We start from the raw sequence: 26,773 nt of genomic DNA, 5'->3' as shown, positions 1-26,773 counted from the left end.
ATTTCACTATTCATTTTTCTTGTGAAATAAACAAATCTAATAAATAAACAAGGCCATAATTATAATTTGTATTGAAAATCAGCAAAATCATCACACTCTTGAGGAAATCAGAAATGGGCGGAATTTCAGTGATGAGGAGCGCCGCTTCCGGCCGTGTTCCTATCATCATTCATCACGCTCAGGTTCCTCCAACTTTCTTCCTAATGGCCTATCACTCTTTATTCCTCTTCACTCTCACCTTCAATTTTGTTTTTGTTTCTCCAATTTTCTGGTCGTGTGTATGCTCTCAGTTACCTGTGTCCACGCGCTTATCGACTAGGAAGCTCAGATATGGCCCTACTAAATTTCATGTTATGGCGCGTTACGCGCAATCGCAGGATTTCTCCACCCGTCTTCAAGGTAGTATATTGTTATTATCTGATTCAGATGCTAGTTTTTAAGCTTTTATTATTTTATCTGTATTGATTCGAAATAGTTTTGAGAGTAGCTTGATTGTTTAATTTTGCGGGCTGGAGTGATGATTTTGAAGCGTTCAATAACTTTTGCGGAGTTAGACTTGATTATTGCTGTAACTATATCTTAATTGGGGGTTGATTGTAAAAGGGGGAATCCGAACATGTTGATTCTGAGCTCTACCAAGTTCTTGCAATTCTACTGAAGCTACTCCGCTTGTGTTTGTGCAGTAAGGCTGCTGTTGTGAATGTGATAATTCCTTTTTTCTAAAATGGTGGAATTGGCTGTTTATCACGTCATTGAAATTTCATAGACTGGGTGATCAGATGATACTTTCTTTTCTTAATTGTGTGTCCGGCTAGTGTGTTTTTGGAGTGTTTGAAGAAGCTATTTTTTTCATTTTTACTCATTCATATTATTCATGTACTAGAGTGAATAGAAAAGGATGGTATTGTTGCAGATAGTATGCAGAACTTGCCCAAGCTTCTGGAGGATATAGTCCAGACATCAATAAATACAGGTCCTCGTGGGGCACTTAGGCTAGCTCAAGGTATCCAAGCAGTTATAGGTGTTGGCAGCGAGTGGGTGGCTGATGCTTCGAAGGTGGTGTTATCAGATCATCTTTTGATTTTTGATATCCTGTGTTTTCTTCTGTTGGATGCTATCCATTGTTTCCTGTAAATTAATTTGAAGTTAGCTCATCTAAAGACATACTCCCCCTTGCTTCTCATTCCTTGTGGATATCATCATGCATGTATCATAGCTTGCAGTATACTCCCTCTGTCCGCCATTAGGAGTCCCATTCATGGGCGGCACGGGTTTTAAGAAATGTTAATAAAAGTGGGTGGAAAAAAGTTAGTGGAATAGGGTCCCACTTGTATATATTAGTTTTAAATGAAATGTGAGTGGAATGAGTTAGTGGAAGGTGGGACCCTATTACCATTTATGGTAAAAGTGAACCGGGACTCTTATTCGTGGACGGACTAAAATGGAAAAACGGGACTCTTATTCGCGGACAGAGGGAGTACTTGCTAAGCTCAGTTCGAACTTTACGATCTTAATTCTTTTAACTTTTTTACATCAATAATGGCATGAGTTCTAATGCTCTTTTACATATGTAGGCAGCAAATTCATCCAGTGGATTAGCAGCTGATTTGCAGCTTGGCTTATTGTCACCTCTTTATTTGAGGAAATTATTTGAACGTTTGGGCGCAACATATATTAAACTAGGTCAGGTAAGTGGACAAAACGTATGTGTGATTGTGTTCTTATGCCTGTTTTCTTTTAATCTCACTTTCAATCACTCATAGAGGTAGGTAACGAATATTGAACAAAATAAATATACTCAATCAGCTTCCTCTGTTCTTGTCTATCAATAGACAATAGAGCCCTGTCAGACATTGGTTAAGGTGGAGTACCAATTTCCCTGCCCAAACAAATTTTCTGGACTAGCTTGCTCTCTACTTGACTACTTTGAAATATGAAATCCTTATCACAGTGTTCATCTATATGCAGCTAATAAACAGAGTGGTCCTATACTGAAAAACTTTAGTTTTTGATTTCGTGTGCCTCTGTAACTATTTATTGCAATTTTCAATATCATCTCCACACAGAAGAGAAAAAGGTCGCTTAGATCCTTAAATTTTGAATATGCAGTTCATAGCATCAGCACCAACTTTGTTTCCTCCAGAATATGTCCAGGAGTTCCAGTATTGTTTTGATAGAGCTCCTACGATTCCATTTGAAGACATTCAAGCAATTCTTCGTCAGGAGTTAGGGAAGCCTATTGATACCGTCTTTGAATTTGTTGATCCTACTCCAGTAGCCTCTGCTTCCATAGCGCAGGTTGGTTTCAGTGTAATTGTTTTTGATACTTGTGTAAAATGGTATGTTAATGTATTCAGTCTTAAAACTTCTGTCAATGCCAAACACCACCTTTTAATTTTCAGGTGCATGGTGCCAGGATAAGGGGTACTCGGGAGGATGTTGTTATAAAGGTGCTAAAACCAGGGATAGAAGACATCTTGGCGGCAGATTTGAACTTTGTGTATATTGTTGCACGCATTTTGGAGTTTTTGAGTCCCGACCTTAGTCGAACATCTCTGGTAAGGTATTTTTATGGGTTAAAACACTGTTTTAGCCCCATAAAATTCCAGGTGTCAATTTTTTCCTAGTAAATCCATAATGAAATTGCATACCGAAAAATTAGGCATCAGAGTCAATTTTATCCCGATGCCATTTTTCTGATGCTGAGAAACATAACTTGGAAACCAGATTTCATGCGTGGCTTTTCTTCACAATAATAAATTTAATGATGTGGAAAATTGAAACAATAACATCACATTCAGATATTTGAGCAGAAACGACACTCATTAATTCCAGTTGCCCACTGTATTTCTAGGCACTGAACCTATTATTGGGATAAATAGTGTGTTAGCGTTATTTCCATATGGTTCTGTACATATATATAAGGTGTAGTGGTTTTCTTTCCTCCTTTTATTTTCTAAAAAAACAGTTATAACTTATAAATTTATTCATTTTTTTATTCTTCATGCATATTCATCTAAACAAATGTGTGATTGAATAAACTCTTCTTTCTTCATTTTTGTATTAAAATGCACAAGGTTTCCTTTTAATACTGAAGCAGCAAGTGTAGGTTGCTATTGTGAAAGATATTAGGGAGTCAATGCTGGAAGAAGTTGACTTTAAAAAGGAGGCTACAAATATTGAGTCTTTCAGGAAATATTTGGATTCTATGGGACTCACGAGGCAGGCTACTGCTCCAAAAGTCTACCAAGAGTACAGTACTAAGCGGATTCTGACAATGGAGAGGCTTTATGGAGTCCCTCTCACAGACTTGAACTCCATAAATTCACTTGTCCCAAATCCTGAGACTAGTCTTATAACCGCCTTAAATGTCTGGTGAGATTCAAAGACATTGCTTGAGCTTAGTAAGAGAGGTATATCCTCTGTTCTGTGACTGATGATTCATTCTTCTCTCTAGGTTTGGTAGCTTGCTTGCTTGTGAAACCTTCCATGCAGACGTGCATGCCGGCAATCTGTGGTTACTACGTGATGGCCGCATTGGGTTCCTTGACTTCGGTATACTTATAATTTTATCATTTCAGTATTTTTTCTATTCGCCATTGACTTAAAATCTGTCAGATGTAGTGTTATTATTACTTTCTAAATATGGAACTGTTATATGCATTTTTTTCATTCTTTTTTCTCTTTAGCCTTTTGTATCCTCTGCTGATGGATTTGACCATATTTCAAGAGCCTCATTCATTAAAACAGCTGAAAATAAATTTTCTATCATAAATTAAAAATGGTGACCTGCAGTCTATCAGTATCTTCTTGATAATTTTTATGTAATAACATTGTCTCTGCCGTAAAAGCCACTATTATTTCCTTTTAAAAACTTGTGTTGCGTGCACAGGCCAGTATGCCACAAACGTGAGTAACCAACAAATCATCTCTGTGCTCCTAGATCTTCTCCTCCTACTCTGTAACAATATGAATATTTGGATTATTGGGATAATCAGAGGATGCAAGTGTTATTTTTCTGCTCATAATCTTTAGATTATGGTTTGTTGGTGCATAAATTCTTAATTGCCTTTTCTTATGGAAATGGATTAATCAAGCTACAGTATTAATCAACTAAAGCATTATACTACTCCTTTTTAAAAAATAACTATAACATTACGACTGTAAATAACTGCTTATTCTCTTGTATAGATTTTATATCATAATAGGGATGCCAACAAAAGTTTAAATGATTGTACTAGTTTGGGTCTTTATGTTATTCATTGGACTCTTATCAGAAAAGTAACTCCAACCATTGTTAAGTCTTGGATCTTATTATCCGGTTATCCTCCTTATATTTGTAGGTCAAATTGACACATGGGCTCTGATTGCTAGATTTCTAATGCTTAACATTTTCCCCTTCAAGTTCAAACATAATATGATTTGTTAAACAGGAATTGTTGGTCGAATTTCTCCTAAAACATGGTCTGCTATGGAAGAATTTCTGGAATCACTCGCAACTGGAGAATATGAATCCATGGCATCTTCATTGATTGATATGGGTGCTACGAGCACTAATGTAGACTCCAAGGCATTTGCAAGGGATCTTGAGAGGATATTCTCCTCCATACAGGCAAGCAATTACGTAGCTTGCACTACAGTATATACGTTTTACAATTTATATTTTTAATATAAATGCAAATTCAGTTAATTCATGGAGGTGGCATATCTGCTCTCAAGATTTCTGACCTTTTTTTGCAGTGTTGTACTCTTGAGTCATTATCTGCCCTTTTTTGACTAATAATGTTGAAATAGTTTAACCGCGTCTTCAAACTATGAAGCATAGGGAGGAAAGGTTGAACATTGAAATTGAGACCCGGAATAGGCTAAAATGTCATCTTGACTGAATCCATAAGAGACCTCTTTATGTGAAATGTGAAATGTGAAATGGGATCTATAGAATTGTAGAATTAATTTGAGAGTTCCACAATGTGGATGAGGTGACATATATCTGGTAATTTTGTGCAGGATATGGATACAGAGATCATCGTTGCTGCAGCAAGGGATGCTAATACGAATGCAACTGCAGTTTCTGCGAATGTTGTTGTTGACGAAAGACAAATGAATGCCCTGTTTCTCGATCTGGTAAGATAGATATGATAAGTTTTTTTGAATATTTACTATTTTGATTGATGTGGTGTAAATATATAGGTGCGCGTTAGTGAATCATACGGTCTGAAGTTCCCCCGGGAGTTCGCACTTCTGATGAAGCAGCTTCTGTACTTTGACCGGTACACGCGACTCTTAGCTCCCAACATGAACATGCTGCGCGATCAGAGGATTAATATCGTTTCCAACAAACCATCCACGTTTTAGACTTGAAACCAATGTAACTAGTTTGTTGTAACTTGTAATTATCATCAAAACCTATGTGTTTCCTTTCGACAATACTCAAGCTGAATTCTAAAACATGTACTTTCTTCTGCTGTAAAAGAACAGCACTCAGATTTCTTGAGCATCTATACAGACTATACTACCTTCTCGCATAAAGAGAAGAGACTACTTCTTTCAAAATGTAACAATTAGTAAAGATCAATTTTGGTTCTAAATATATGACCAAAATACAAATTTGGTCTAAATTTTCACTTTGTAAAAAACAGGTCCATAACAAATGAAAATGTCAATGAAGTAGTTCTTTTTTTTTACGGTTTTGTTAGAAAACTAACGGTCAACGCTAATTGCACAGTGATATGGCTGTTAATTTTCTAATGGAATTGTCAAAAAATGACCACTTTGACAATAATTTCATTTTGTTATGGACTTATTTTTCAAAAAATAAATATTTTGAACCAAATTCGTATTTTAATCTAAATTGATATTTTGTCTCAACCGTCAGAGCGTTGTAGACTCCATCCAAAAAGAAATAAAAAAAACAAGACTTGATCTTGATGCGTTGAATTCAGAGAGAGAGACGATAAAAATGGAAGCTTTGGTATGCAGAAAGCTCGGTGACCCGACAGTCCCACCGGAGGGGAGTGACGATTCCGCCCTGACCCTCTCAAGGGCCCACCCACTCCCCCAACTGAACTCGCCCACATCGGTGCGAGTCCGAGTGAAAGCAACCAGCTTGAACTTCGCCAATTACCTCCAAATTCAGGGCAAGTACCAAGAGAAGCCGCCGCTGCCCTTCATTCCGGGCTCCGATTACTCCGGCACCGTCGAGGCCATCGGAGAACGCGTCTCTAAGTTCAAAGTCGGCGACCCCGTTTGCTCCCTTGCCGCCCTCGGATCCTTCGCCCAATTCGTCGTCGCCGATGAATCCGAGCTGTAACCGTTTCTATTCCGATTCTCAAAATTGACTGTGGATTGTTGGTTGTTTTAATCTGTCTTGTGCTGAATTAAAATGTGATTCGGTGAATGGTTTTTTGGGTGTTATGTTTTATTAAATTGATTTTGATTTGTGGTTTTGAGTCATCATTTGCTTTGAAAGAGTGTGTCTCTGTGTAGTATCATTACCTCCGTCCCACTTTACTTGAGTTGGTGTTTAGTGGAGACGGAATTAAGTATGAGAGAACAATGGAGGAAAGGAGATAGAGAATAAAGTAAAAGATTAATGTGTTGTTTTTGCCATAAGGGAAATGACACAAGTAACATGGGACAATCCGAAATAGAACACGACTCAAGTAACTGGGGACGAAGGGAGTACATTGTAAGACTTTATTTGTGATTAAGAGACTTTCAGAATAATTTGTGAAAACTGATTTACATGTGTTTAAATGCAAAGTGTGTCTTTAGCAGTTAACTACTACTTATATGAATGATACTTCCATCTTTTTTTGCATTTATATGATGGCTAGTGTAGTTGAGTGGTTTCGGGAGTGTAGTTGAGTTCATTATTTTGATATTTCATATTATAGGTTTTTGGTGCCTAAAGGGTGTGACTTGGTTGGCGTTGGTGCGTTTCCGGTTGCGTATGGTACATCTCATGTGGCACTTGTTCATAGAGCACAACTAGGTGCCGGTCAGGTAGTGTAGACCACTTGTTCATAGAGCATGGCCAGGGATTGTTCGTACAAAATGGTGATATATTTGTGATGGAAAATTGGGTGCAGGTATTGATGGTTCTTGGTGCTGCTGGAGGAGTTGGTGTTTCTGCCGTACAAATTGGCAAGATCCGTGGTGCCACTGTTATAGCCGTTGCTAGGTAAAGTAACACAACGAGCGAGAGATAACTAGTATGCATTGATATGGTTGAGTAGTACTAATCCATTGAATAATTGGGCAGAGGGAGTGAGAAGGTGCGGTTCCTCAAGTCATTGGGCGTTGATCATGTCGTTGACTTGAGCAATGAAGATATGACTCAAAGCGTGAAGGGGTTTCTCAAGGCTAGAAAGCTTAAAGGAGTGGATGTTCTGTACGATCCAGTGGGAGGGAAGCTCACGAAAGACTCGTTGAAGTTGCTTAACTGGGGAGCGCAGATCCTGATCATAGGGTTCGCGAGTGGGGAAGTGCCGGTAGTCCCAGCAAATATCGCTCTTGTTAAGGTAATGTAATGTAATGCTTGCTTGTTATATCAGAAAAGAAAGAAATCGATGAATGTTTTCTCGTCTCTCTGTTTGCAGAACTGGACAGTTCATGGACTGTACTGGGGGAGCCATAGGATACATCGACCGCGTGTTCTCGAAGACTCGCTCAAGGAGCTGCTGTCTTGGCTGGCTGATGGCTTACTGACTGTGAAAATATCCCATACTTATAGCCTCCCTCGGGCAAATCTTGCTTTTGCTGCCCTCAAGAATAGAGAAGCAATTGGAAAGGTTTTGATTGTGTTTGATGAGGCCACCCCCAAGCTGTGATGCCCATAAATGGACAATGTTCGACCACGGAGGCCCGGTGTGTGGTAATATCCGAAACGTGGCGCGTCAAGGGATAAAAGTAGACATTATAGCTGTGGCTCTGGAAATAATAATTCTTCTTTTTTGTTTGTGTTTAAACTGTAGCTGAAATTACAGTATGATTGCTAGATTGTTTCCGGGCAGAAAATTATCTTCAAGAAATCACAATACTGTTACTACTTGATATGAATATTTAGCTAATGGAAATAATGGTGAATTTCTTCATGGGAATAATTGATAAAGGCTAGCTTAATGTTAAGGCCTTCCAAACCAGTTTCTTTTATTAGTAGTTGTTGGTATGTGAAGATGAGTTGTTAAACCTAAATCCATTTTGTTGTTCCATTGAAGTCAAACCTAAACATGTGCTTGAGATATAGTTAATCCATACATGAGATTTATGGATTCTCAAGAAAAGAGGATTCTGAATAAATAAAAATTGAATCTACGTTCGATATCATCTAAATCACTCCATCTATCCTCTTGAGGATAGATTTGGTTTCTAATCCCGATTTGAATAGGAGTACGTCATGTTAAGGCACATATAATAGTCATAAACATCTCAATTATCAATCTTAATCCCAAAGTTCTGCATACTAAACTAGTAATACTATTTTCCTCAACTTCAACTATCTTCTTAAAAAACACTTCAAGATTGACAAGAATTTTAACATGAAATTGATGAAATAAAATATAGAATGAAAAAAATAATTAAAATAGTACTACTATTGATATAGTTGAATCCACACATCACTACCTATCATTAGTAGTGTAACATGAATAAAATTTCAAAAACATTATTAGACGAACTAAAATGACAAATAATTTTTTTAAAAGACAATGAGAATATAAAAATATGAAGGTAATACAAATAATAGTAGCATAGGCACGAATCGAGGGTGTTTATGCGGGTATACTTAGGCAATTGAAAACAAATAAACTCATCCATACAAAAACTGACTCAGACTCAGACTCAGACTCAAACTCAAACGTCTAACCAACCTTTAGGCCAACAAAATTACACCACGTCTCTTCCAAAGAAGCCTCAAAACTTCGCATCCTTAAAAACCATGGTTCAAAAACTGAGCACCCAAGTCTCGAGACGAGCTGCACATCAACGTCTTCTTTCCTCCCTAGAAGACATCCAAGACTTCGCACCACCAGCAGCAGCAGGCCTGCGATCATCCCGCCACCTGTCACCAGCTGGAGGTTCCGCCCGGCTGCCACTGGACCATTTGTCAGCGGCTGCGGCTGCGGCTGGAGGTGGGGCTTGGGCAGCCGCCTCAGCACCTGCTCTTCTGAACCTCGGGACAAATTTGGCAGGTCCAGGCGCAGGTGCGGCTGCAGCAGCAGCTGGGGCAGCAGTAGGTGGTGCATCGGCTGGGCGTGGAGCAGAAAGATCGGTCTTGGGCAGCACAGGAGCAGCTGATCTGCCAAAGAGCTCTTCCCTCCGCTGCCTTTCTTTCTCTTCCAGCTCCCTCTCTCTTTGCCTCTGCTTCTCAGCAATTTCATCCAGCTTGGCCTTACGCTCAGCTTCCTCTTTCTTTCGCCTCTCCATCTCTGCAATATCCAGTGATCGAAAGATAAGTAACGCATTAAAACCAACTCAAGTGAAGGAGCCTAGTTTCAAGCACAAAATAATTAACAGAGTATGACAAGGCGGGTAGTGCCATGGAGGGTGGTTAGAGACCTAGAAACAAGAGCTACTAGGCATACCTGTGTACCTTCGGATAAATAAAATGGTTAGTTTCAGATTTTAATAGAAAAGTACCTTCAAGCTTCCGAGCCTCCTCCTCTTCACGGGCTTTTCTCTGCCTCTCCTCTTCAGTCTGAAGGAAATATATGATTTTCCTCTTAGCTTCCCTTTCCGCTTTACGTGACTGGATAATGTTGCTGATCGTCTCTTCTCTTTCCTTCCTAAGTCTGTCGCGTTCAGCTTTCCTACAATTTACCACACGTTCTTGGAAAACATTCTGCACATGACCAAGAAAATATGCCAATTATATACAACATAGAAACAAAACAAGATTTTCAAAAGGCCAATCGCTTGCTACAGAATATATAGAATGCTTCAAAAAAAACCTTGTTCTCCAGGATCCTGCTGAGCCTTCTTTTCTCCTCCAGGTCTCCAGCATGGCGTTGCCTACTTAAATCAACCTCTCGCTGTATCAAGATAAGAGGAAAAACAAATAAACGGAGTAAATTTATATGTAAATTCAATTATAAGTACAAAAATCATTATTATCATCACAGTGCAAAGAATCTCCTGCGAAAAGGAGCACTAATAGATGAAGTTTCCACCAAATAAGATGACAAATTCAGACCTGCTGCTCAAGCTCATGATGAACCTTCTCATCTTCTAAGCGCTTCTGAAATGTAGCTTCAATAACTGGGGCAGCCTCTTCCCTTTTTGCTCTCTCCAAATAATCCATCGTTTTTCCAAGTTTCTGTAGCCTTTTCTCCATCTCTTGCTTCTCCCTGAGCTGCTCACTAACGGCTAGGTCCATCAAAGACTGCTTGGTTAACTTTTCCTGAATTCATATAAAATCCGTTAATTAGAAAAATTAAGGTCAGCAAAACATCAAAGGGATCTATCGAAAGGAATCAGTTCACTCACCCCCTCTAAGACTGTTTTCTTTCCTTTCTTCTTTCCCCGCTTTTCAGCTTCCTGCAGTAATGCTTGGGCTTCCTCAAGCTCACGTTCTTCTATTTCCCGGCGAATTCTTTGATTCTTCATTTGCTCAAATTCTATGGCAAGCCTTTTCTGCTCTGCCTCTTCAGTTATCTTCTGTAATTTCAGCTTCTTTGCCTCCTCCTCTCGTTCCTATGAATATAAAAGTCACGTACTGAATTAGAAATTAAACAACTAACTCACTCACACAAAGCCATCACAATAAGTCAATGACATACCATCTCTAACAGCTGCCGCTCTTGTTCTTCTTTGCGCTTTTCAATTATTGACTTGCGTGCGAGCAGGCGTTTGTGTTCTTTTTCAACAACTTCTACTAAATCTGAAAGCGATTCCCCCAATTTAGGTGTTCCCTTCCCAGGAGGGTATATCATGACCCTTGACTTGCTAAGGGATTCAGCCAGAGTGGAGAGGTGATCTTGTAAACCTTCTGACTCAAGACTCTGAAGAGAAAACATTCATTTACAGCATTCAATGGAGTCTATGAAGGAAAAACACAGGGAATAGAACATGGAGGAGGAAATTCAAAACAGAAGAAGTTCAAAAACTTTAAATGCCGAAGTATGCCCGGAGGGTATATACACTAGGCAGTAGGCACTCAATTTGTTGTAGGTAACAGGAAGTTGGCAAAAAGGAGTTCCATTATCTTGCAAAGGTTTGGTCCCTAGTGGAAGTGGACCTGACTACTGACAGGATGGTGCAGAAGGATATTGGCCATTCCAAGATGTAAGGGGAAATTAAAAACTGGGAAGGAGCATTCAGTTTCACAGCAACAAAAATACGAACTGTAGCATCAGGGTGATAATATAGTACACTCAATTGGCCAAACTCAGTATGCAAACTCAGAAAGATAAACAAAGGTTAGATGGTTACCTTGCTACCAAAGAAAATTGCACCCTTCCTGTAATTCACTTTCATTGATAAGAAATTATTTTTGACTGCATCAACAGAGATCTTCTCCACCATCGGGAAATCAAAAAATGGAATTATATTTGATAGGTTTTCAATGGTTATAGTCTGATACACCTGTGAGACCTGGACATATAAAGCACAAAAAAGCACAATTATAACGTAAGATACCAAAAGTGTTCTACAGGAAGTCGCATGACATGGTATTGGTAATACATACCCGCTGAAGTAACCGAAGAGCAGCAAGTTTCTCCAGAGAAGGAACATACTGAGACAGATGTACTTCTGGAACTGAGGAAGCAGAAGCAAGTTTGCCTCCAATTTTTGAAATTTTTGTTAGCAGGGGCTGTACTTGCAGTGCAAGGTGTAGCGGGAGAAATTCATGTTCCAAAATATGGTAAAGATCCTTCACTTCCTGAGTTACACAGTTCATAACACCTTTGGCCACCTGAAATGTCCAAGAGACTTATGATTGACTGAAATGCCAAAAAAAGGGTATAAAATATAAATCTACGCAATCATTTTTTTAACCACTAAGGTATATTTTAGGATCTAAACTTCAAAACAGTAGGCCTAAGCAATGATTTAAAATGATAAAGATTGTAGCTTACCAAATCCAAGAGCAGTGAGGACCGGGAAAGCTGAAAAAGAATAAACAGATAGTTACATAATCAAGAAATTAAAATAATATCACAAAGCAAAAGATATAGCCAGGACAACTATTACCACTTCTCTGTTCTCTGGTTTTGACTCAACATCAAATGCAATAAGGTTTGCCACTCTGAAATTTCGTTCTTTCTCATTTCCAAGTTCCAAATGAGATGCTCCATACGAACGATCATAAGGAGTTACTGAGAGTGCAGCTAGGACAGCAGATGAAGCTATCATCTGCAGGTCCTTGTGATTCAGGTTCTTGTTAAAGCTTTTCTGGAGTGAGAAAAGCTTGAGCCATGCATAAGCATGATAAAGATGGTTGGATGACATCCAGAAGATTTCTGAAAGCTTAGAATAGTAAACAACCATCAACGAAGATTTAGGCGTTTTTTTAACCATGCACATCAGTCCAAATATGTCCTCAATAGAACGAAAGGCTTCCTGCAAATCAGAAGTAGAGAATGAACTTAGAGAAAATTATAAGGATTGCATTAGCAATCCCTAGGTGCATTTATGGGCATAAAAATAGATAGCTTACTAACCTGCCAAAGCTCGAGCTCAGTTGCAACTTTCAGTTGCTCAAATCTGGTGTCCAGATACAACTGCAAACTCTCAGGAAGAGTAAGATCAGGTCTATCTCTCTGGTCCCTGTATTTGTTGAGGTTTGCAAGGTGATTCCTGATTATTTCACATAATCTCCGAAACTCGGTAGTCCGTTTGTATTGTTTGCAAAATTGGAAGGCACGATGTGCAGTCATCTGAATATTCAAAATTAGAAGATCGATGACTATCATGTTAACACAGATTGCTAAATAAAAAAAATGACCGACAAAAGAACATAATATGGATCATCAAATAAGAAAATGAAATTTTTTATACATGCCATTAAAAACAATATTAACAGAACACTTATACATGAATAAAATTAAACCTCTACAAAATTAAGGTAAAGGAAGGATCATGCTTATACACAAGAAGAACATCATGAACCAAACTGAATATAAATAGTACAACAAAATGAATATAAATTATAAATAGAATGAAGAAACTTACAGCATACAGGGCTTCCAATCTTGAGTTGTTGCGCAGAATTTCAAGAACACTTCTATACGTCTCCCACAAGAACTTAAACCAGGGGGTGACAAGCTCCCTGTCTGATCTGTCCTTCCCTTTTTCGCCACTAACATAGCTCAGAAGCAGATCTTCAGGCCTTTTATCTGCTTCTAAATCATCAACATCTAAAGCCTCTTCCAAGGCCTGTGCTTGGCTACGTGCAAGCTCAGCTTTCTCGGTGGACAACTGCATGAAATGCTTTATCACTTCCTCCAATGAAGATATGTTGACCTGTTGGCAGATACCACGGTATTGGATAAGGCCATCCTTGGCATGTCTTCCCCTCCTCATGTCAACACACAGCTCCACATACTTGAACATTATTTTTTCATGAGTTCTTGTCCAGGCTCTATACCTCCTCGAGGTAATAAAACTATGAAGAGCCTCAAGTGCTTCTTGCTTTTGTCCAACATTGATCAACTCTGCATCAGCATATTTACATGTCAATAACAGCTGAGGAAAAAAATACCATCTACAGCTCAATATAAAAAAATTATCCCCTTAGTTTCTTCTCTGAGTATTGGACTTTAAAGGTATATAACAAAAGTTTAACAGCTCAATTTTAGAAGAAATTCCCTCCAACCCTACACACCTCACACACAGTAAGAACAACCACTGGTCAATTTCCAATACTTCAATTCATAAGAAATTATAAAAGGTTAATCCCAAGTTCCCAACATACTAACATATATTTCAATGTCTGGGTAAAATGACAAGAAAAAATTGTGAAAACACCAAGATGCACACTGATTTTTATTTGCAGGATAACAATAGACGTAACAGCTTCTTTGTAACTTACCTTCAGCACGCTTCAAGGCATTCTCAGGTCTGGCAAAAGTAGCCATATTGGAAGACAATCCAACTGTTGGTACTCTGCAAAAATTGGAATTAAATCAACAATTGAATCATATACGCCGCGGTACCGATGTTGATCAGAAGAACACAGTGGTCACCACAATAGCCAATCAAAAAGGAACAAAAACAAAACGCTGATTGCAGCAGATTCACCCTTTAATTAGAAATATACTGTTACTTATACGGCTTCTCCTCCCTTAAAACAAGGATAACGCTTTGATTTGAGGTAAATAGCATGTTTATGGAGTATTGAAACGAAAAACATCAAATTCATCAAATTTATGGCTCAGTAGAACAAATTGCAGATTTTCACAGCGAGAAAACAAAGTCGATTTTGCCGATTTTTACGATTCATACTTACACGCTGAATGTGGAGGTGAGTCTCGCGTCGGCGAGATCGACGGGCGGCGGCGGCGGATCTGAACACCCGTGCGAAATGTAGTAGGGTTATGGTATCGGGGAAAAATTATGACAATATCTGTAAGAGTATATAAACAATAATACAGTAGCATATAGTAGGAGTATTATTTATTTGATAAAACGAAAAAAATATAATGTGCAGAATATATATAATGAATATAAATTATTCCAAAAATGCATAAATACAAACAAAAATACAAGTATAGAATTTATTTGATTTTGCATTAGAGTATGTATATAATATTTGAATACGGGGAACGATCAATTGTTAACTCATTATTTAATTGCTAACTACGATTATTTTAAGACCATAGGATTTTAGAAAACTTATGGTCTACAATTTGTCACGTGCAGTTTTCATTTTTATTAATTAAATCAAAAAGATTAGAAAAAAGACTATCAAATTAGGATTTTGGATGAAAATGTCAATTTCGAAAATATCAACATAATGTTTTATAGCTTATATTGACATTCTACATGTATTATATTTATATATTTTATATATTATGTTGGCATTTGTTGCTGTAAGAAAAAATTTAAACTTTTTTTTCAAATTTTGATATCCAAACATATGCAAGTGAGATCTCATTAAAATCCTTATGAAATTATCTTTAATTTGATATATGTTGTGCGAAAAAAATAATTTAAATCGAGAAAGTTATATGTGTTTTAAAGTTATGGGATATTTTTAAAAGTTCATTATAACTAATTTGTTGTAAATTGACCTTAATATTATTAATCTTTTTTTTCGTATTAATATATTGATATTCTGGAGCTAATGATCTAGGTCTTTAATTTGAATATTTAATGACTATTATTTAATTATAGTTAGCATTTAAATATTTAGTTAATAATATAACACTCTCTTATTGAATATTCTCTTATTGAATACTATATGCCAAATAAATATCTTGATTGACACAAATTTTAATAAATTATTCGACGTTTTAAATGATTAGAAAAAATCAGTAAATATATAAATCCTACTTTAATATTAATGTTCTACAGTTATGGAAAATGAAATACTAATGAGGACGAACGATATAAGATTTTGAAATGTGGAAATATATGAAAATACTTTTAATGGGTTGAGATTTGAGAAAAAAAGCATCTCAAATATTAATATAAAATAAAAATACATCAAATTATAGAGATTTCTCATAGTAATACTTTTTCCTATAATGATAAACATGAAACATGCAAAGCTCATGACTTGTCTATAGATTAGAGTTCATTCTTATATGGAGTAGTATACTACTCAGTAGAGTACCAAGCAAAATACTTAAATTTAATCCCAAATAATTTTTTTGTCCGATTGTTGAAAACTCACCGCCACTATAAAAATTCAATTCAATTAATATTGATTTTTAAAAATCATAAATTTTGTATGAATTATATTATTCTCCATTAACTTTATAATTTATCTTAAAAATCATAATTTTTGCTTGAATTCTAATAAACTTTAAAAATAATCTTAAAAATCACAAATTTTTTAAAGTGTGTAATTTTTCCAATCCGACTTAAATAGTTTTTCTTTATTATAGATTTGATTTTATGCGGCTCGATGAAAAGTATGTGTAGCTTAGTTTGAAAATTGAATTGTACATTAAAGGGTGTTATCTAGTTGCCCTAATTTTTAAAATCGATATTGAATAATATGAGCCTAATATGATAAATATGCCTCGTAATTCTAACGAGTATGGAAAATGACCTGTTATAAAAATTTGACATTAATCATGAAATTTGTGATTTTTAATACCAAATTTAAAATTTATGGAAAATACTAAATTTTGGCCAAAATTTTATAATTTTTATTTTTTATGACAAATATCACTTCAATTAATTAATAGCTAACCGGTCTCATTCTTGAAAGAGTGAGAAATGAGGAGGAAAGACGTTTAGCTTTTCATTTTAAAGGCTTATGGTCTTTCATCTAATATCAAAATGTTTTATAAGATGCCTCAATGCTAAGACCTTTCATGTGGTCTCCCTTGTCTTATAAACATGTGAGTTTGAGAGATGAGAAAGACACTAATAAAAGCATTCCATCTATTCTACCACTCTCTATATCTTAGTGTGCAATTTGTGAAGCATTTCATCTTTCAGGACGTTGCATCAATCCGTAAGCACTAGTCGGAGCATATCTCGTCTTGCGGAGAAAGGATACCTCGACTGGACTTGAAGAAGGCTATAGTTTGTTATCTTGTTACTTTTATAATATTGTTATTGACTTATGTTGCAGTTAGTTTTTTGTTTTTTTTTTTAAATAGCTAGAGTTTGAACGTGTAAAGACTATATTATATCCCTACACTCCTACACTAGAAAACTTTTTTTCCCATTATTTATCTAGACATTTTTCATATTTCTGTATAATTTTATCATATATAAAAAGCATATGTAACATACATGTCATGTATTTATAAAAAAATGGGAGTGTTTCCAAATCAATTTTGGATAATACACGGCCAATTTAGCATGCCAAAATATTGATTCAGATTAAATCAACAATTGAGATTATGAATCATGTATTCGTGTACGTTCGGACTATAAAAATCATTTTATGATCAAGTTTTTGGACTTCTGATTATAATTTAAGAAAAATCATCTTAAAAAAGCTTAAATAATTGAGCTATTAAATAAGTAAAATGAGTATTGTGCTTGATTTCAGTCCTATGGTACTTAATTCCAATTTACTATCATTTGTAGGAGTCATTTTTCAAATATCAGTAGTATATAACTTATTTTACTGTGGAATTCATTATACTAATTAAACTATGAGGCTCATTTGATAAATAAGATAATAGTAAAAACTAGTAGTAATATTTAAGATAATAAAAACTATCTTGTTGTTTGATAAATAAGTTAAAATCAAATAAAAAAACAAATGAGATGTTTTATTGTCTGTAGATTTACACTTTAGTCTTCCCTTCACTAACCAGCCACTCCAGAGATGCAAAATTGCCTAAAATCAACACCACAAACGACTGACGGCTGAATGACTGAATCAAATCCCGTTGGGAGACAAGCGCAATAAACCCTAGCACTGTCGCAGTGCGAGGGTGGTGGTGCGTGAGGCAAAGGAGGTGGTCACAATGGGCGGAGTGAGGAAAAGGAGGTGGTCGCGATGGGCGCGAGAGAAATGGGAAATTTCCTTCATTGTACAGTTTTTTTCACCCGAGGGCGAGCGTGGGGCAAGATTAGAATGGCGGAGCGGCCTTGATATTTATCAGTCACTTCTACCAAACATGCACTAAATTTGAAACACATCGACATCCCAAGTTCCCCAGCACATGAGCTCGAGCCCTATAAAATGTGGACGAGCCGAGCATGAGTTTGTTAGTGTTTTGACTGCAGCCCTAAAACAAGGTTGGAGCTGCCTCAAGCTGTATAGTTTACAAATGCTAGGCCAACTGACTGAGACTGAGTAATAACAATCACGAGTTCCAAGGGAAAAATAACAAGTACAGTAACTTGATATAAGTCATATAACTGAACAAGTTGATGATGCAAACTGCAAAGCCAAACAGCTACAAGGAATCACCAAAGCAAAGACAAGAAAAGAGTTCACAAATAGCAATCACCGCATGATCAAACAAGAAGATCTTCAGCAGATTCTACTTTACCTTCTCATTATTGGGAAAATGAAAATCAAGATAGACCGATTACTCTTCCAGTAGCGGTATCAAGATCTATATCGTAAAAGCAAGGCCTGGTTGGTAAGCCAGGCATTGTACTCATTGTTCCGACTAAAGGATAGATGAAGCCTGCTCCAATGCTTCCTCTCACATCTCTGATTGGTAGCACGAACCCGCTAGGAGCTCCCTTTGCTGAAGCATTGTCTGAGAATGAGTATTGGGTCTTCGCCATGCAGATTGGCAATCCACTGAATCCTTGTTTGCTATACATCTCAATCTGTTTCTCTGCCTATTTATCCAAAACCAAAAAACAAAAACTAAGCTTCTGTCTACTCCTTGTTTCTCAATGGCCAAATTCAACTATAATCAGTTGTTGCACTTATCATGAAATCTTTTTACACCTATACTCATTAAAGTCTAACACAGATCATTTGCAACTCCATTATATGCTTATATAGTCCAAAACCTGACTCATATTATTCAAATGAAATAAATTCCCAATATTCATTCCTGGTGGACCTTACAATGGTTGAAAGCGAAATTTCAGGATGATATGAGGTTTTCTACCTCATCGCATATCATGTATAACCCTGGAAACTTCCCATTACTAATCAGGCTATCAGCAATTTCTAAGTATTCGTGATATTTTTGTAGTTTCTGATTGTCTCTCCTAAGGTAACATTTATATTTCAATCATGTCTTAGATAAATGTAAGCAAAGAGCATAGGAACATGGAAAAAGATTTATAAAGCTATATTGACTCGATACCTGTTCCGAGTACTCTACACCACTAGCTCCATATGACTTTGCTATCGCCTCTATTTTCTCCTTGATACTCGCATCCAGAGGATACAAGAATTTTAAAGGTTGTGTAACATTCTCGCAGGCTTTCTGAACTGCAATTCCAAGGTCAACCTGAAATTTCAAATGCCAAATGTTTTATTCACTTATGTCAAATGACAAGCAGATCCAAGCAAGAAGCATATCTGAATATACATTCATAAGGTAGAGAGAGAACTAACCGCTCCTTTCCCTCCATGGGCGTGATGTGTACAAATTACCGCATCAAAAGCACCAGCAGATAATGCCATACTCCTGACTGCATTGAGTTCAGCCTCTGAGTCAGTTGAAAACTTGTTCAAAGCCACCACCACATTAACACCATAAGCTTTTGTGTTTGAAATGTGTCGTGCTAAATTAACGCAGCCAGCTTCAACAAGAGGCACATTCTCGGTCACATAAGCACGGTCTAGTGGCTTTCCAGCTACCACTGCAGGCCCTCCACCATGCATTTTGAGCGCCCTAATGGTTGCCACGATAATTGCACAATGAGGCTTTAAACCACTGTACCTACACTTTATATTCATGAATTTCTCAGTCCCTATATCAGCACCAAACCCTGCTTCTGTAACCACAAACCCGCCTGGCCCCACAAGCTTAAGGGCAATTTTATCTGCAACAATTGATGAGTTTCCATGGGCAATATTTGCAAAGGGACCTGCATGAACCAGGACAGGGGTACCCTCCAGAGTCTGCATAAGTGTAGGATTGATGGCATCTTTCATTAACACAGTCAGAGCACCTCCAAGTCCAAGGTCATCAGCAGTGATGGGATCACCAGCTTTGCTATTCCCAATTACCATTTTACCAAGCCTCTCCCTCATATCAGATAGGGAAGTTGTGAGAGCCAAGACTGCCATAATTTCACTAGCAACTGAGATGTCAAACCCTGTCTCTCTTACCATACCTTTCTCTTCAGGGCCCTGACCAACAGTAATTTTCCTCAAGAAACGGTCGTTCACATCCATAACTCTTCGCCATGTAATGGATTCAGGATCTATATCAAGCCTGGCAAACTTTTTAACTTCTTCTTGGGTAAGCTCTTCAGGCACAGTTTTTGAGATGCCTAGCTTTTTCAGCCGCCTAAGCATGATATCGTTGAAGCTCCGTTTCCCCTCTTTATTCGGTGGACATAGGCGGTTAAAAAGAGCTTTATCAGATTGAGACGATTCATGGAATATTCTAGTCTCAATGGCAGCAGCAAGAAGGTTATTTGAAGCCGTTATTGCATGGATGTCCCCTGTCATATGAAGATTGAATTCATCCATCGGAATCACTTGGCTATAGCCTCCACCCGCCGCACCCCCTTTGATCCCAAATGTAGGTCCTTGTGAGGGCTGACGTAGGCATGTGACCACCTACAAAACCAAACATAACAAATAAGAAAGCAAAAACTCTTTACATTTGATGTTAATTAAATCATTTCACATTAGATTTCACATGGTAATTATGTCAAACGGCAAATCATTTTAGGGCCAGTATTATCCCACTCATCTCACAAGTCACTATAATTCCTCTACTAAGGTGAAACAGTGGAAAACAACCAAGCTAGCTAGCGAATCTATTAAAAACAGATGAAATCAAATGTAAACTGTTAGACAACGATACCTTTTTATCGAGAAAAGCTCCGAGTGCCTGACAGAGACCAACGGTAGTAGTGGACTTGCCTTCACCCAGAGGCGTCGGAGTGATTCCCCCAACAACCACATAATAACCGTCTCCATTTCCTCCATGTTCATCCAGCGCCGACAGCAGCACCTACATTCTAAACTGATTAGCTCAACCATTTCCAAAGCACAGGAAGGGATCTAAAGCATCCATAAATTAGGCGAGTCGCGAAAGCTACAGAAGAGCACAAATAGACACTGCCAGCTAAGATTAATCACACACCACACACGCACAGGCACCTCTGTGTAAGCTAGATTAACCTAATACCGATCATGTCTACAAAAGAGTAGATGATTAAAATCGCGATCACACACACAGAGAATTTAATTACCTTAGCCTTGTATTTTCCATACAAATCGTAATGCTGCGGGCTGAGATTGAGATCCTGAGCGATCTCGGAGATGTGAAGAGGCTCGATGGAGTTGGCTATGTCGATATCGGCCGGGACCGGCGAGACGACTTCGAGTTTCCTTGTTGTCTTTCCCATTCTGTCTCTGACTCTCACTCTATCGGGGCGAAATTGAATGATTGAATTGGTGTTATCAACTCGCAATAAATTGGGATGTGTGTTTTGCGATAAATTGGGATGAGTGTTCATTTTCAGCTAATGAACATCTGCCACGCTCGCTTAGGAATATAAAATTGAAAAATGAAAATAAGGGATTTGAAGATGCGGTATCGACGAATGATTGTCCGCCACGTGTGGCTAGGAAGAAGAAAAAATGGAGATGCGGGGTGTCGATCCCCGTACCTCTCGCATGCTAAGCGAGCGCTCTACCATCTGAGCTACATCCCCATGTTGACCTTATTTAATCTGGTTTTTTTGTTCACTTATGCATTTGAATTTTGCTTCTACATAATGAGAATGCTGAATTGGATTATGGAAGAATTTAACGGTTAATAGGAAAGAAATAGCATAACGGTTTTTTGGATTTGATTTGTTAAGAAATATGGGTGTGGGGGGATGGATTTTATTTATGAAAACTATTCAATTATTTATTAGGGAGGTCATATAGATCTGTTTTTATTAATTTAGCTGTGTGTCAGATAAATTTATCGTTTATATCACATTATAAATCATACTCCGATCAGCTGATTTAAATTTTTTAATAGATCTGTGACCTATATCTAGAAGTCCTTACTCCTTACTCATAAGTAATATCCTAGAATATATCACCACTACAAAAAATGCAACCAAGATTCAAGATGCGTAAAACAGTGGAGTACATTATTTAAATCCAAACTGAGTGAAACAGATAAAAATACGAATATATACAGGCTTGAGTTTCCTTTGCCAATGTTAGCAATAGTTATGTTTAATGAAAATGCTCAAAATCACATAATGGTGAGCAGGAGGCAGAGTATTCCACAAAATACAAGCAAAAGGAGGAGAACAAAATGCAGCAAGCTAACAACAAAAACCACAGCCTATCAAATCCTTCACTATCTACACCTATCCCCCCAAGTCACTTACGACCATAAAACGAACAACCAGCAAAGAACAAACACGAGTTTCTTAACAAGAAAATGTTCGTGACTTATCAAAAGTTTCTTAACAAGAAATCGTTTGCGACTTATCAAATAAGTTTCTCAACAATGTGAGTTTGATAGAACCACTTTTAACTCTGAGCTTCTGTCTGTTAATCTTCATCCAAGATTTCCACATATATCAGAGACAATGTATCAATGACAGGGGCACTACAATGGCTGGAGAGTGCATACCTAGTTCAAGAAGGTTAAATGTTTGCTCATCCTTCCATACCAACTGCAGCCAAAACTTTAGAATCATGCTATATCATCATCTTAAGGAAAGAAAAGATGGGTAGGATTAGGAATATGCATCCGGCCCAAATTCCTACCCTTCTTTCCTCATTAAGCATTTCCATAATATTGACTGCATAACATAAACTATCGCATGCAAAATAAACAAAGCCACAGGGAAACATCAGTTACTATGGCAGTACTGGTTTTTGATGTATTCATATAATACCGCTGTTGTCATTACATAGTAGCTAAGTCTAAGATAATGAGCCAACACAGACATCAATGGTATAGGACAAAAGTTTATGTGATACTGAACTGGTGAAGATCAAAACTTCAACAAGGTTGTTGAACACTGCTTTGCATGCTCAAATCGGACTCACTTCCAGAAAGAGGAAGGAAGACACACTGAAAGAAAACACAATAATCTTTACATCTTCTTCCATGTCTAGCGCCGTGCCAAGATACTATGAATCCATGGATAAGCTATGCTGATATTGGGGATTGGGCAAACGAACACGGAATGCCAATAGCAGAAATCAACATGAGGAATCTAAATAAAATAATGATCTTAAGGATTACAGTCTTGATATAAGAATAAGATGCTCTGATATATGCTTAGAACTGTTGTAAACATGCTACACATAACACAGAAACAGGCAGTAAGCATTGGAAATAGAAATCATAAAGATTTTCCTATGTGACTTTATATCATTATTGTAGGGTAAAAGAACTTACCTCCAACATAGCAGGCAACTAGGAGAAGATCTACTGACAGTAAGATTGTAATTTTCTCAAAACTTATACCAAAATTTTACTTTTCATAGTTTTCATCAGTTTTGATGTCCTCATATACTACCACTGTCATTACATAGCCAAGATAATGAGCAACCACAAAATACAATAGTATAGGACAAAAGTTTTATGTAATACCGAACTAATGAACATCAAAACCTCAACAAGGTTGTTGAGTCTTGCAGCATACTGAAAGAAAATACAATAATCTTTACATCTTCTTCAATTTCTAGCGCCATACCAAGGTGCTATGAATTCAGGGTCAGCTATGTTGATATTGCGAAAATGGACACCAATAACAGAATTTATACCAACATGAGGAATCAAAATAAAAATAATTATCTGAAGAATTTTAGTATTGATATATGAATAAGATGCTGTGTTATACGCTTAGAACTGTTGCAAACATGCTATACATAACAGAAATACAGGCAGTAAGCATTGGAAATAAAAATCAACAAGATTATCCTATGTGACTATATATCATTTTTGTAGGGTAAAAGAAGTACTTACCTCCATAGCAGGCAACCAGGGGAAGATGTATTGCCCGTAAGATTGTAATTTCCTCAAAACTTATACTATCAGAATTTTATTTTTCATAGTTTTCATCATTTTTTCAATAGATTGAACAAAAATCTCACTTACTTTTGCCATACATGTAAAAGTTAATTCCTAACATTGCAATGGAAAGAATGCTCTGTGTTCCTCCAATCAAAATTTCATTTATTAATAAATATAAGAATGAAACTTAAATACAAAATTCTATTTATTCCATCCCATTCTACCAACTCCTTTTCTAACCCTGTTTGTGAAATGAAACGAAACCATATCCATCCCCTCACTAAATGATAGGAGACACCAAAAATTCTATAGGAATTATTCCTTTTAATTTTCTAAATTTCTTCTAAGAAAACCTCTTGCCTTTCTACCTGTTGGTCCATTCCATCCCTGCTCCAGCACTAACTTTGCAAAAGATTAACTAAAAAGTAAAAAGACAAACTCTGTACAAAAGATGCTGTCCCCGACCATGACAGCAAGCTCTAGAAGAACAGCTCCAATATATTTGCACAAGACTGCTTTTACAGTTATCTGCAAGGCAAGTTGATAAGAAACAGATGAGCATCTCTACTTGTGCCTGGAATCCTGGATAAAAATTGAAAATTGCATGAAAGGCATCAAAACAAGCAGTCAGTAAAAAATTACTACAAGTCAAAACTGGCTACTTCTATTTTGTACAAAAGCAGAAAGAAACAAGCATTGAAAAACAATGCTATTACAAAATTATTCGGCTAGAGTTGTAGTAAGTAACTTTTATTTTGCTTTTGCTCGTTACACTACAGAAGAAAAAGCTCATTATGACTTATGAAGCATAATTACCACATTTGATATAGAAAACTGAGACTTATCAACCCAGTACGGCACAGCAAATAAACTTTGCTATGTTTGCTTAAAGATGATCCTACAATTGGCATGTTCACACCACAAATGAAATGCCCTGTTATATCTTGACAGAAATTAATCCCAAAAATCAACAACCAATCCATCTCCTATCCATGCCAGACTCCTTAATCGATGATCCCTCCACAGCTGCCGACCAAGCAGGGCTTCAATTCGAAGGCCCTGCTGCTCTGCCTCATAACCATGCTGATGCTTCTCAACTTCTGTGGCAAGCCGACGAAGAGGGAAAATGGCGGTGCGCCACTTGATTTTGAATGAAAATTACCAACACGTCATTACATAACCCAATTGTCTTGACCAATCTATTAAACACACACGTTTTTCCCATTTACATAATGCAAAATAAAGGTTCCTTTTAGGGAACCTTTTTTCCATATCCACCCTGAATTCGAATTTTTCCTATATACCAATGTAGAAGACCATTGGAGAGTCAATTTAACAACACATACAAAATGCATTCTACAGTTTCCTAGAGGAGCGATAATTCACCAAACACATATGAATAATAAAACGACAGAATCATGCACAAATACTCACATGAATAATGAAACGAAGTAGAGAAGCAACATATAATACTATCTCACAACAAATGCAAAGAACAACATGATCAAATTATGAACAAGCACACACACGGACATGCAAGCAATTTAAATGCCACAGATGGCTCATAAACACTTACCAAAAGAGCTCACGCGTCTCTCATCAAGGTATCTCCGTCCGCATCGCGCGCGATCACTGATGCCCATCTCCGAAACCTTCTAATTTTGTATGGCAATTCGCGGCGGCACATTGGGCAATTCTTCTTCCTCCGGAGCCATGGCGCGAGACAATTTTTGTGAAAATAATGCTTGCACGGCGTCACGCTAGCTGCATCGGAGCTAATATCGAAATCCTCCAGGCAAATTGAGCACGGCTGCGTCGACGGAGCTGCTGAAGTAGCGCTACTGATGATAGCAGGAGGAGGATCGTCCTTGCGCCGCCGCGTAGGGCGGGCGGGAGGGGGAGGATGAGGCGCTGCGCAGATTGTGTGGTGCGAGATGAGGTGGCGGAGGTGGCAGCGAGGGCAGCGGAAGGAAGAGGGGAGGGCGGAGGATGATGATGTGTCTGACTCTGCGATCGCGGCGGCTGTAGGGGAAATATGGAAGGGGTAATTGCAGTTGTAGCAGGCGTAGGAGCGGCGGAGTGAGGAGAAAGAGGAGGCGACGCCGAATGCCGGAATTGAAAGGAGGATGGGTGGCTCCATTGATGATGTCTCCGCGAATTCTACTCTTTTTTCTTTTTTCTTTTTTTTATTCACTAAAAATATTCACATGGTGATTAGCGTTTGCTGAAAGCGACGTGAATGCAACTCTATATTCATAATTATTAACCTAATAAAATTTCAATCACACCATACAATAGAATTGATTCGAAACTCTATAAACGGACTCGATTCACATCTCTAGCTATTAATTTCATTTGAGCCAAGGAATTCGGTTTTAAGGAAAGCGGGGTCGTAATAGCCTCCACAAGAAAAATCACTTTTGATTTTAATCCAATTTTGTCAAATACACTCGGTTAAAATTATTAGTAGCATGTTCATATTCTTGTCGTTTAAGTTTGGGATTCTACAATAATAATTTCAGTATATTTCGGTGACAACGAAAATCACTTTCCTTTTTGAACCAATAACTGACAGCTTCAGTTCCAAGCATGGAGCGACGCGGAACAATATTTTAGTAGGGACTGTATATTCTCAATTTTAAGTTTTCGTTGTGTTATAGGGGGCCTTCTGGACAACGATTCGCACAAAATACCTAAAAGTTGATAATATTATATGAACAAAAATTGATAATATTATATGAACAAAAATAGAAAATTTTGAACTTGGTATATTTGGGGCTTGATCCCGTTATTGGTCCATCTTTTGTCTGCCAATGGTTCTAGTTACAGGTTTGGGATGGTTTTGGTTTGTTATTTATCGATATGGAATCAATTTTTCACATTGTAGCTCATGAGAGATTTACAGTTTCATAATTGAAACCGTCGGATTCAGATATAGTTTAACCATGCATTCATATTAGCATGAAAAATAAAATAGAATAGATCAAATTCAAAACAATATTGAG

General features: G+C 37.4%; 5 protein-coding genes and 1 non-coding gene across 9 annotated transcripts; 2 read left to right on the top strand and 4 right to left on the bottom strand.

The window, feature by feature from the left end:
• Positions 1-33: 33 nt before the first annotated feature.
• On the top strand, positions 34-5,497 carry LOC125215633 (Protein kinase superfamily protein). 2 transcript variants are annotated; one of them, XM_048117105.2, is made up of 11 exons: positions 34-182; positions 291-399; positions 914-1,056; positions 1,575-1,688; positions 2,110-2,298; positions 2,403-2,558; positions 3,110-3,375; positions 3,458-3,555; positions 4,434-4,612; positions 5,008-5,124; positions 5,191-5,497. In XM_048117105.2, exons 1-11 carry the CDS (start codon positions 114-116, stop codon positions 5,353-5,355), a joined length of 1,605 nt encoding a protein of 534 aa, XP_047973062.2. In that variant the 5' UTR covers positions 34-113; the 3' UTR covers positions 5,356-5,497. The 2 variants fall into 2 exon arrangements, with proteins under 2 accessions (XP_047973062.2, XP_088925331.1); XM_089069205.1 differs by having other exon boundaries at positions 99-399.
• Positions 5,498-5,887: 390 nt separating this feature from the next.
• Positions 5,888-8,096, top strand: LOC125216885 (uncharacterized). The gene is made up of 5 exons (XM_048118669.2): positions 5,888-6,306; positions 6,897-7,005; positions 7,092-7,183; positions 7,265-7,523; positions 7,602-8,096. The coding sequence occupies exons 1-5, from the start codon at positions 5,960-5,962 to the stop codon at positions 7,830-7,832; spliced, it is 1,038 nt and encodes a 345-aa protein (XP_047974626.2). The 5' UTR covers positions 5,888-5,959; the 3' UTR covers positions 7,833-8,096.
• A 587-nt stretch (positions 8,097-8,683) lies between these two features.
• Positions 8,684-14,596, bottom strand: LOC125213466 (eukaryotic translation initiation factor 3 subunit A-like). The gene is made up of 14 exons (XM_089068275.1): positions 14,450-14,596; positions 14,033-14,106; positions 13,174-13,655; positions 12,663-12,878; positions 12,193-12,561; positions 12,078-12,107; positions 11,687-11,914; positions 11,431-11,592; positions 10,779-11,000; positions 10,486-10,692; positions 10,193-10,399; positions 9,951-10,031; positions 9,640-9,841; positions 8,684-9,428 (listed from the first exon to the last, which is right to left on the bottom strand). Exons 2-14 carry the CDS (start codon positions 14,076-14,078, stop codon positions 8,983-8,985), a joined length of 2,898 nt encoding a protein of 965 aa, XP_088924401.1. The 5' UTR covers positions 14,079-14,106; positions 14,450-14,596; the 3' UTR covers positions 8,684-8,982.
• Positions 14,597-17,306: 2,710 nt separating this feature from the next.
• On the bottom strand, positions 17,307-21,257 carry THFS (10-formyltetrahydrofolate synthetase). 2 transcript variants are annotated; one of them, XM_089068488.1, is made up of 6 exons: positions 20,983-21,257; positions 20,592-20,741; positions 19,166-20,341; positions 18,912-19,058; positions 18,132-18,432; positions 17,307-17,811 (listed from the first exon to the last, which is right to left on the bottom strand). In XM_089068488.1, the coding sequence occupies exons 1-5, from the start codon at positions 21,247-21,249 to the stop codon at positions 18,157-18,159; spliced, it is 2,016 nt and encodes a 671-aa protein (XP_088924614.1). In that variant the 5' UTR covers positions 21,250-21,257; the 3' UTR covers positions 17,307-17,811; positions 18,132-18,156. The 2 variants fall into 2 exon arrangements, with proteins under 2 accessions (XP_088924614.1, XP_047969947.2); XM_048113990.2 differs by lacking the exon at positions 17,307-17,811 and having other exon boundaries at positions 17,950-18,432.
• Positions 21,258-21,374: 117 nt separating this feature from the next.
• On the bottom strand, positions 21,375-21,447 carry TRNAA-AGC (transfer RNA alanine (anticodon AGC)). Its single transcript has one exon. It is a non-coding gene; the product is annotated as a tRNA-Ala (tRNA).
• Positions 21,448-23,902: 2,455 nt separating this feature from the next.
• On the bottom strand, positions 23,903-25,969 carry LOC125212738 (uncharacterized). Of its 2 annotated transcripts, none has more exons than XM_089067561.1 (2): positions 25,345-25,969; positions 23,903-24,350 (listed from the first exon to the last, which is right to left on the bottom strand). In XM_089067561.1, exon 1 carries the CDS (start codon positions 25,906-25,908, stop codon positions 25,354-25,356), a length of 555 nt encoding a protein of 184 aa, XP_088923687.1. In that variant the 5' UTR covers positions 25,909-25,969; the 3' UTR covers positions 23,903-24,350; positions 25,345-25,353. The 2 variants fall into 2 exon arrangements, with proteins under 2 accessions (XP_088923687.1, XP_088923686.1); XM_089067560.1 differs by having other exon boundaries at positions 23,903-24,296; positions 25,345-25,955.
• Positions 25,970-26,773: the final 804 nt, after the last annotated feature.

Source organism: Salvia hispanica, chromosome 3 (genome assembly GCF_029641045.1).
Source record: "Salvia hispanica isolate PSC_SH4W2 chromosome 3, Shi_PSC_v1, whole genome shotgun sequence".
NCBI lineage: Eukaryota > Viridiplantae > Streptophyta > Magnoliopsida > Lamiales > Lamiaceae > Salvia > Salvia hispanica.
Note: the sequence above shows the minus strand (reverse complement) of the source record. Positions and strands in the feature narration are given on the sequence as shown.

Bases quoted from the DNA above. Each gene is read 5' to 3' on its own strand.
- LOC125216885 (XM_048118669.2), top strand. From the start codon at position 5,960: ATGGAAGCTTTGGTATGCAGAAAGCTCGGTGACCCGACAGTCCCACCG. The intron at 7,006-7,091 runs GTAGTGTAGACC...AATTGGGTGCAG, and splicing joins CACAACTAGGTGCCGGTCAG to GTATTGATGGTTCTTGGTGC. The intron at 7,524-7,601 runs GTAATGTAATGT...CTCTGTTTGCAG, and splicing joins CAAATATCGCTCTTGTTAAG to AACTGGACAGTTCATGGACT.
- LOC125215633 (XM_089069205.1), top strand. From the start codon at position 114: ATGGGCGGAATTTCAGTGATGAGGAGCGCCGCTTCCGGCCGTGTTCCT. The intron at 1,057-1,574 runs GTGGTGTTATCA...TTACATATGTAG, and splicing joins GGGTGGCTGATGCTTCGAAG to GCAGCAAATTCATCCAGTGG. The intron at 5,125-5,190 runs GTAAGATAGATA...GTAAATATATAG, and splicing joins ATGCCCTGTTTCTCGATCTG to GTGCGCGTTAGTGAATCATA.
- LOC125212738 (XM_089067561.1), bottom strand. From the start codon at position 25,908: ATGGAGCCACCCATCCTCCTTTCAATTCCGGCATTCGGCGTCGCCTCC.
- LOC125213466 (XM_089068275.1), bottom strand. From the start codon at position 14,078: ATGGCTACTTTTGCCAGACCTGAGAATGCCTTGAAGCGTGCTGAAG. The intron at 12,108-12,192 runs GTAATAGTTGTC...ATTCTTTTTCAG, and splicing joins AACCAGAGAACAGAGAAGTG to CTTTCCCGGTCCTCACTGCT. The intron at 11,593-11,686 runs GTATGTATTACC...TTATATGTCCAG, and splicing joins CTCTTCGGTTACTTCAGCGG to GTCTCACAGGTGTATCAGAC.
- THFS (XM_089068488.1), bottom strand. From the start codon at position 21,249: ATGAACACTCATCCCAATTTATCGCAAAACACACATCCCAATTTATTG. The intron at 20,342-20,591 runs GTATCGTTGTCT...TTGGTTTTGTAG, and splicing joins GAGCTTTTCTCGATAAAAAG to GTGGTCACATGCCTACGTCA. The intron at 19,059-19,165 runs GTTAGTTCTCTC...TTGAAATTTCAG, and splicing joins CCCATGGAGGGAAAGGAGCG to GTTGACCTTGGAATTGCAGT.